The sequence below is a fragment of the Squalius cephalus genome, assembly GCF_949319135.1.
Source record: "Squalius cephalus genome assembly, chromosome: 11".
NCBI classification, from domain to species: domain Eukaryota; kingdom Metazoa; phylum Chordata; class Actinopteri; order Cypriniformes; family Leuciscidae; genus Squalius; species Squalius cephalus.
Window position 1 is genome coordinate 38,422,432 of NC_137132.1, and position 10,092 is coordinate 38,432,523.

At 39.4% G+C, this 10,092-nt stretch overlaps 1 protein-coding gene across 1 annotated transcript; it reads left to right on the forward strand.

The window, feature by feature from the left end:
• The first annotated feature begins 3,318 nt into the window (after nucleotides 1-3,318).
• Nucleotides 3,319-9,017, forward strand: LOC307167678 (uncharacterized protein). Its single transcript, XM_079886939.1, has 4 exons — nucleotides 3,319-3,983; nucleotides 6,653-6,973; nucleotides 7,051-7,182; nucleotides 7,325-9,017. Exons 1-4 carry the CDS (start codon nucleotides 3,707-3,709, stop codon nucleotides 7,501-7,503), a joined length of 909 nt encoding a protein of 302 aa, XP_079743065.1. The 5' UTR covers nucleotides 3,319-3,706; the 3' UTR covers nucleotides 7,504-9,017.
• The last annotated feature ends 1,075 nt before the right edge of the window (nucleotides 9,018-10,092 follow it).

Sequence of the window (10,092 nt, forward strand, 5' to 3'; positions counted from 1 at the left end):
CATTTTAATATCACGGACGTTGTGACTCTGTTTGTTTGAAATTAATTGGTCTGGAAAATAAAATTTAATACAATTTACACGGAGCTGGTCTCTTGCTCTGCTCACGCCATGCGACCGGAAGCGGAAGTCTCAAGAAATAATTTTTACTTAATTATTCAGTAAAACTATATGTTATTGCAAACATTATTGTTACTTGTTCATCATTGTGTCAGTGTTTTATTCGCTGACTTTAGCTTGCTTCTTTGCATGAAGAACAACATAGTGACAAAACGCGCTCTGTAGAGGCTGTGAGACTGATGGATGTACTGCACCCCTGACTGCCCACGGGACAGACGACACAACAACAGAGGAGCTATGTCCAGAAATTTGAGACTCAAGTCCAGCAAATTCTGAAAGACGAAGATGCAATAAAGGATGCTGCGGCCCTTCAAAAACTCAGACAAGTTCTATAGAAGTACAAAACGCCATTTGCCCAAAGACTCTTTAGACTGTGGCCTCACTAACCTCCACACGGTGTGCATCCCAATGCACCTGAATGCTCCTCCCACTTTTGTCAAGCAATCCTCATCGCCTCACACGAACCAGTGCAGGAGATCATCGATTCCATGCCTGAGAAAGGTATCATCCGTCCATGCAACAGCACCTATTCTGCCCCCATCTGGCCCGTCTCAAACCAAATGGCAAGTGGCAACCCACCATCAACTACAGAAAACTGAACCAGCAGGTGCCACTATCGCGATGGTCCATGACCCAACTGGAGCAGGAAATACCCAGAATAAGAGGAGCCACATTCTTCTCTACACTTGATGTGGCCTCAGGATTCTGGACCATACCACTGCATCCAGAAGATCAACACAAGCTGGCCTTTGGCAACCGACAGTATTCCTTCACAAGGTGCCCGTTCGGCTATGTCAACTCACTAGCTGAGTTCAACATCTTCCTGAACAAAGCATGCCCAATTAACCCCCACCGGTGCCAAGATTGCCCTCCACAAAGGGCAGTGGTGCTGAACCAAAGTCAATTTCATGGGCCTACTCATCGGATCATGGGGCATTGAACCGCAGTCCAGCCGTATCCACGCCATTCAGAACATAAAGCCACACACCAATGTCTTAGAGCTGCGAAATTTTCTAGGTGTATGCAACTACTCACAACAATTCATCGAGAACTACTCAGACATTGCATGACCACTAACTGCTCTTCTGAAAAAGGACTGCCCATTCGTCTGAATAGAAGCTAAAGAAAATGCCATGAATGAACTGAAACAACATCTGTGCACAGCTGCATGTCTGGCTTACCCCGTTCCACATAAGGAGTTCTATTTGGAAGCTGGATTCTCCAACAACTGCCTCAGTGCTGGTCTATACCAACGGCCAGGGCAAAAGAGGAGTCACATATGCCGGCAAGACATTTCTTCCAACAGTGTAAATACTCAGAATGTGGAAAAGCTCTGCTCTGCACTGTATGGTCCATCCAGAGATTCTCCAACGACATCGGAGCACAAAAAGGTTATTATAGAGACCTGCCACCAGCCTGTAACACGTCTCAACAGCCAAATCATTTGATGGCCTGGTCACCAATTCACACATAGCCACATGGTTGATGGCTCCCCAGGGGCTCAACATTGAGGCACGATATGCCCAGTCTGTGCTGGGCAATGGCTGGACCGCCCTCCAAAACAGCTCTGATGACACACCAACTGCGTCGTTGGACGTAGAAGAACCCCAACTACAAATGTGTGCCATACCTTGCCAAGGCTTGTGGTGCCACAGTGCCAAAGGGGGGTCATGCTAATGTATGCCCATGATGCACCATGTGCCGGACACCACGGCACCAGGGTTACTTATGAAAACAAGTGGCATACTGGCCCGGCATGCAGCAAGATGTGGCAGGGTATGTCAGAGGGTGCCTGGTTTGCTGCCAATTTCAACCGGCAAACCCAAATCACAGAGCCCCACTGCAGTGCATAGGAGTCACATTCCCATGGTTGGACCTCCAAATAGACTGGGTGGGACCCCTACCCAGGTCGACGAGTGGCAACAAGTACTTCCTCATGGTCGTGTGCCAGTTCACCAAGTGGGTAGAGTGTCTCCCAGCACCCAACAACACTGCCCAGACCACGGCATACCTCCTGATGAACCACATCTTCTACAGGTTCGGACTGCCACTGAGAGTCAACTCGGACAGAGGCCCCTACTTTACAGCTGAGATGATGCAGCAGATTTGGAAACTCCTGGGTGTACAAGTTCAACTGCATATCAAGTTCAACTGCATATCAGCCACTATCCCATCTCATCTGGAATGAACAAATCAAACTTTGGTCAGCATGCTGAGAAAGTGTGTCTGCCAACCAGAAAGACCTGGAGCAAGCAACTCTGCGTAAATCAACTGGCATGCCTCCCTTCCAACGAATGACTGGGCGGCAAGCCTTGTCACAGCCTACATCACTCTCCAGTATCTCAACAAACTACACCGCCACCTGAGAGCAACATTTACTTTTGCCCAACAACAGCTTCAAAAGAGTGCTGAAGGCCGGGAAGCATATTGCGACCAGAAAGTGTCCCACAAGAAACTGGACGTGGGCGACAGGGTCTGGTTATTATAGTTTCACCCAGCCACCTCTGACAGCCTCCCATCAGCTGTCGAAGAAATTTCTGCCCCACTGGACGGGATCTGTGGACAAACTCTCCTCGGTTGCGTACCGGATCAAACTGCTTGAGAGAAAGAACCAGTCTTCAAATGGGTCCATCATAATCAAATCAAAAGCTGCTGGCAGGGAAGGATAGGGAGGGCCTAATGCTAACTAGGTCCAGCCACAGTTCTCAAAGCGACAGCTGATGTTTTTTTTTTTCTTTTGCGATAAATTTCACAGGGTTTAGACAACAAGCATATCATTGTTTTGAGTGTTGCAAATACAATCATTACAAACCGAGATCAGAAATATTTGCTTGAGTTGAATATTTTTATTTTATTATATATATTGTATTATAGTTTGTATATAAAATAGATACGTATCTCCGTTTATGTTGCTTTGTGTTGCAAATGGTTGCAATGCATTGTTTAAATTTATTCTGCCTCTGGATCTGACTTGGACTGTATATACAGCTGTATCCCAGCACTTGCTATCTCAAGTATAAAAATACACGACATGCTGTAAAGGAGGGTGTGCATCCTACTGTATAATTGTTTAATGAAATTAGCCAATCACAGCAGTACTTGCTTTACTGCTTGAAATTGAGTGTGTTTCACAAAGAGGGAAAATGGGAATGGAAAAGTCAAGTCAAGTATATTTGTATAGCGCTTTTCACAATACAGATTGTATCAAAGCAGCTTCACAGTATTAAATTAAAATAATACAACAAGGTTTGTTTCTAGTGGAATTTATTGATTGATAAAATAAAATAAAATATCCCCAAAATATCCCCAACTGAGCAAGCCAAAGGCAACAGTGGCAAGGAACCGAAACACTCCATCAAGTGACCTAATGGAGAAAAAAAACCCTTGGGAGAACCCAGGCTCAGTCGGGGGCCAGTTCTCCTCTGGCATTTATGAACTAGATCATGGTGAAGATGCTAGTGTTGTTTGTTCAGTTAAGCTAAATCTTTAGCAGCTTGATGTTATTTTGGGGGAAATCACATTAAACCTTTAGAATTTATATAATTCATTAATTTCATCACATTGTCTTTCTTTTACAGGTGAGCTGCAGATGCCCACACTTTCCCTGACCTCCACACATTCAGTTGTTTCTCGTGGAGAAAATATCCAGTTCAACTGCACAACACCTAAACCAAGGTGTAATGTTAATGCTGAATTCCAGCTCTTCATAAATGGACCATCTATATCCTCCCAGAAACATGTTTCTAGTGTGACTTTCAACATTGTTAATGTAGACGTTTCACATCAGGGCAACTACAGCTGTCAGTACTCATACCAAAACAACACTATCAAGTCACCTTGGAGCAACAGTGTTAACATCACTGTGGGTGAGTACGTTCAGTCTTGTCCCGTTGCCCACATCATAGATTAAATCAGTGGTTCTCAAAGTGGGGTCCGCGGACCCCTAGGACTTCCGTGGAAAGTTTGCTATAAAATATAAACATACCCGGAGAAAGTGCAGGGCCCATCGTCATTACTCCCGCGTGTGTAAAGTTAGACAAATGAACATTCGGCTTTTACATTAGGGACTTTTTTATTTACGAGGCTACCTCCACATGATGCTGACGATGCTGACTTGCGATCTTCGCAGTAGTGAATGCGCCAGAGAGAAATGCACTTTTCATACTGATTACATAAGCAGAGAACAGTCTGTTTTCTTTCGTTTTGAATTGTTCTGTTTAAAAGAAGACATGTCAAGATTTCTATATATTTCTCAGGTCTGTGAGGCAAGTACCTTATACGCTGAGTTTCGGTTCATTTATGAGACGAGTCCAGTTCACTCGCCGGCGACTCCGTGTCATGATTATCTATTGTCTACTATATTTACTTCTTATTTATTAAATATTTATTAAATCAATGGTTGATGAAACATTGATTAAAATTAAGATATAATTAATAAAAAACTAAATTCACTTTAAAGAAAGGCTTTGTGCGTTCTGTTTGAGGTCTCTGTGAAAGTTTTAAAGTCGCTTTCAGAGCGGTCACGTCCGTACATTGTTTTTTTCCTCATAAATGCGATCACGAAAAATTAAATAAAAAGAATATTTTATGTTCTGTGGAGGCCGACCCTTCTTCATCCGGTGAGTAATATTACTTTTGTTTTGCGCAGTGTAATTCATAGAATTACTAAAAAAATATTTTGCCTAAAAGTTAAAGATTTTTTTGAGTCACGTCACGTGTATTTCCCTCATATTAAATATAAAACGCATGTGTAGACTGATATTTTTCTAATGTTTGGACTCCTTTATTAAGGGAGTATATAAACAGACGTTTCAATATTAAATGCATTTTCTGATCATTTATATTTCAAGTTTTGACTCCAAATGTCACGTCCATAACGCTGGAATTGCCCAATTTTAAATAATTTATCCTCAACTAGTTTTTTGGTGTAGGTCTACGTATTTAATTATGTTAACTTCAAATAATAGGCTACTAATAGTAAGCTAATTTAAAGATGTTGTAGCCCTACATCTTACACATCACACTCCACTGTTATGATGGCCATTTCAGTAGATTTACTCACTATCATTGTTGTGGAAACACAATAAGAATGGAAACTAAAATATGGTAGTATCGTGCAACAGCGCATATTCTATCAGCTGCAGTTCTGGCGCCTCAGTCCCAATACTGTAAAACTCGACGTATTCACATCACATGTTAATGCAGCGGTAGAGTTATAGGACACTGCACTTATTCGCAATCACAAAACTTCATTATTTGCTTGTGCTTTAAAGCTTTGCCGGGTAAACATTTAATTGGCATTCTGTTCTGACATGATGCACTTTTTCTGAGCGTGTGCTGAAGTGCGCGCACACCGTCAAACAGCGCCAAACTGGATTTTTGTTGGGTCAGACCTATCTGATAGCGATGGGGGGCCGAGAACGAGAGAGCTACATGGAGCTACATGAAAAAAATATGCACCAAACAAGCCACTTTGAAATGTTGCTGTTTTTTCAAAAATAATTGCGACTTTTTATCTCACAATTGCGAGTTTACATCTCGCAATTCTGACTTTATTTCTCAGAATTGCGAGATATAAAGTCAGAATTGCGTGAAATAAAGTCGCAATTGCGTGTTATAAAGTCAGAATTGCGAGATATAAAGTCAGAATTACGAGATATAAAGTCAGAATTGCGTGAAATAAAGTCGCAATTGCGTGTTATAAAGTCAGAATTGCAAGATATAAAGTCAGAATTATGAGATATAAAGTCAGAATTGCGTTAAATAAAGTCGCAATTGCATGTTATAAAGTCAGAATTGCGAGATATAAAGTCAGAATTGCGTGAAATAAAGTCGCAATTGCATCTTATAAAGTCAGGACTTTATATCACGCAATTCTGACTTTTAAACACATAATTGCGAGTTTATATCTCGCAATTCTGACATCTTTTCTCAGAATTGTGAGATAAAGTCCAATTCTAAGGGAAAAAAGACAGACTTTTTTTTTAGCCTCAGAATAGTTTATATCTCACAATTCTGACTTTATAACATGCAATTGCGACTTTATTTTATGCAATTCTGACTTTATATCTTGCAACTGTGAGAACTAAAATCAGAATTGCGAGATATAAACTCGCAATTGTGAGATAAAAAGTCGCAATTATCTTTTAAAATGTTTTATTCCGTGGCGGAAACAAGCTTCCATATTCTCTCACACACACACACGCACGCACACACACACACACACGCACGCACGCACGCACACGATTTAGCTATTACATTTGTGTTGCAGTTATGAGGGGGTCCTTGGAATTTTTTCTACCCTATGAGGGGTCCCTATCTCCAGATAGTTTGAGAACCCCTGGATTAAATGCATTAGTTGAATAAAATTGAGTTCACTCATGAATTAATGCCTTTCCTGCATTTTAAAAAAGTATAATTTTGGTCATAACGATGCCGTTCTTTATTTGTCTAAGGCTTCCTGAATTTGTTTATACCCGAGGCCCCTCTACTTCTGATTCTATAACCATATTAATGTATTCTAATTGTTTCCTAGTGGACTTGCAGCAGCCCAGCATTTCCCACAGTGCTCTTGATGGATGGTTTGACGTGGGGCCTCAGGGGCCAGTGATCACCCGGGGCCACAGTTTCACTATCATCTGTTCCACTGAATCTCATTATCCTGGAGGCTCCTTCTACTTGTTTAGGGAATCGAATATCACCAGTAATCAATCAGCTGTCAATCACTCTGCCTCCTTCTCCTTTCCTAAGGCAGATTATTCACATGAGGGAAACTACAGTTGTGTTTATGAAGTCAGTGTGTCCTCTCGCACCTTCCGTTCATCATCCTCTGAACTGCTGGTCATCACTATCACAGGTATTGATGTATAAGTTTAAAAACAAGCTGGACTGCTGGTGATGAAAGTTTAACTCAAACATGTGTCTCTCTCTCAGCCTCCCTGCTTCCCGTCATTATTGTTGTGGTGTCAGCTGTACTGCTTTTATTGTCTGCCCTCATAATCATCCTCCTGGTGAGAAGTAGACAAAAGAAAAAGGAAACTCATATGAAGTGCCCCTTTAGAAAAGGTAACAGAGTTTGCATTTTATAAAAATCAGAATGTCTTTTAAAACTCTTTCTTTCATTGTCTTCCAGTCTTACTGTCTTTTCTTACTCTATATAACAACTTCCTCTAATTGTGTCCCTTCATCTCTATGTAATGTCACTTAGGTCCAGTGAATTCATGTTCAGGTGCATCCAGTGACAAGAAAAATGAAGATGATGAGGATGATTATGAAAACCTGGAATTTAATGATAAAAACGTGGTCAATGTGATCTTTACAGGGACTAGAAGTGTGGTAGAAAAATCTGATGAAAACATTTATGAAAGCTGTTGTGATGTATACTAAGTGAACCCAAAATACTACACTTAATGGGGCTCCAAAACAGATTAAATGCAGTATGGCCTTGATAGGGATCATGGATTGAGAAATCAAATTTCCCTTGATCTTTAGATATATAGGGTACAACGGGGCTATGAAAATGTAAAATGTAAAAATTTACTTTTCACTACTTTCATAGTGTAAATTGCAGAAAAAAAATATAAGTTTGTATTGAACATTGATAGAGCAACAGATTTTGTGTGAAAATAAATCGTAAAAGAGGTTTATTTTGTTTAAAAATCTTATAAGTGTATGAGGTGGCGAGGAGGGTCTTTTACCCCACAGACACGGGGTTAAACCAGCACGGGGCAAAAGACACACAGTATTGATACAAATACTTCAGCTAAAATAAGATATTTTTAATAATGTCTAAGTTAATACTTGTTCAAAACAATCACTTTAGCAAAGTTTGCACTATTTACGGTTTATTTTGATTATGGTTTATTTTGTTCAATAAATATAAGGTCATTACAATATTTAAAAGTATATATTAAAAATTAAGAAACAAAATGATTTTAAAAATTAAAAACTGTTGCTTTAATTAGCTTGAACAAATCTGAAAATCATTAACAAGACATTTGTCTCAAAATATATTCAATAATTCTAGAAACTCTCATTTGTTGATCAAATCTACAACATTTTAAAAACATTCAATATTAGATCAAATTAGCACTGCTGTTTGCGATCAGTCAAGGATCAGCCAAATCTTGAATCTTGAAAAGCAGATGTTTTGGAAAGTGCTGCGGCAAGTTTTTGTGCCATCTAGTGGTTTAGAGGAAAATAAAATCAAAGGTGCCTTTACTCTGTTAAGCCCTATGGTTGAGCCTATAGCCCTGTTGTATTCTACATTTAACTCTTTCCCCACCAGCATTTAAAATAATAATAATAATAATTGTCCGCCAGCATTTTTAATCATTTTCACAAAAATGTCATGTTCTTTTTGTATGAATGTCTAAACAAGCAATGTATCAAAAGAAAGAAGCCTCTGCTTTTTTTTTTTTTTGCTTTTTTTTAAACCTCTTATTCTAGCTTAATGCATTATTTTTTATCAACACTTTTATGTGGGTAAGTTTCATAAAAAGCAACATTTTGAACAAAAAGCTGAGAAAATATGTGGTATTTCACACATTCTATGCATTTCTGTTTTGTCTGTCTTTCTATTGTCAACATTTCTAATCATTTTTTTCACTCTGTCCCCTGTATTAAAGTGCCCCTATTATGCTATTTTAAAGTCTCCTAATTTTGTTTTGGAGGTTGTTGTGCATTAAGTAGAGTAACAATGTTTAATGAATTCTCTTTGATATCATTAATTGTCATTTATTAGGTTGTTCAGCTTTAAGAAAAGTCTACCTATAATGTGTAGTGGGCAAGAGCACACAGAAAAAAAAAAAGAGAAGAGAAATGTAATTGATTCCATGTGTGTGTGCTGAATCTATGTGTAATCCTGTTCATAAACTTCAGTAAACAGTTTGTTTTATTTTAATTCAAGTCGTCAGTGGTCATTACTGCTTGCTAAGAAGAAAAGACACGCCAGAGATCTCCTACAACAGGTTTACATGTATCAAAGGTCAAAAACAGTTTCATTTTCTCATTATATACATTGCACATCACCACATTTTTCAATGATTCTGTAATAATATTAGCTCAAAGGGGAAATATGAATAATAATCCATAATTACCAATTATGATTAATTATTAATATTTGGGTCAGTTAATTAGATTAACTTTGAGGTAAGCCAAATTAATATTACAATCAATTAATCAGTTCCAACGAACTCTTTGATTATTCATTTATTCTAAGGAAAATGTATTGTTCATGGTCACTGAAAAATAATTATTCCTTATGTACAGCAATTAGCATGTAGCAAGATCAAAATCGTAAAAGGGACTTTGTATGCAAACAGAGGATCAGAAACCAAATTCATAATTGTGCACAAGTTTTATTAACTAAATCACAAACATAACTAACACTAAACAAACATAAATACATTCATACATCCATACATACATGCATAGGTAAAGGGGTGAGTTATGTGGAACCGGAAACAGGAAATAGAACTATGGAATACGATCTATTTCAGTATGGAAAGAAATGAAAGAACCATCAGCTTATTTCATAGCAATCTCATCAAAGAATACTTGCATGGCAGTTGCAATCGTGGAAAATTCTTGAAGTGGATGAAGATTGGATTCGTTGATGGGTCTATGGCCTTGAAGAAAAGCATGGTGGCTTCGAGCACATGGCTGTTGTGAGTCGAAGCCTGCTGTCCTGGCTTGAAGACCAGGAGTGGATCGTTGAGTCAGTGATGGTAAAGTTGCAGTTGTTTTCTAGATTGAAGAAAAGTCTGACTCCCTTTTTGGAGTATGAAAGCATGGCAGGCATTGCTCAGGCCTGTTTGGGCCCAGGGAGCTGGGCCCAAGTGGGGGGGAAGGGGTCCAGCCCCTCCCCCAGTAACAGCAGAAGCTGCCTTGTTGTCGGATGAGAAGCGTTGAGAAGAGAGGGCGGTCACTGTGGTCAGTCTCTAATAAAGCCTGAGAATGGCCACCCCTCTCTGG

Bases quoted from the DNA above. Each gene is read 5' to 3' on its own strand.
- LOC307167678 (XM_079886939.1), top strand. From the start codon at position 3,707: ATGCCCACACTTTCCCTGACCTCCACACATTCAGTTGTTTCTCGTGGA. The intron at 3,984-6,652 runs GTGAGTACGTTC...ATTGTTTCCTAG, and splicing joins CAGTGTTAACATCACTGTGG to TGGACTTGCAGCAGCCCAGC. The intron at 7,183-7,324 runs GTAACAGAGTTT...AATGTCACTTAG, and splicing joins GAAGTGCCCCTTTAGAAAAG to GTCCAGTGAATTCATGTTCA.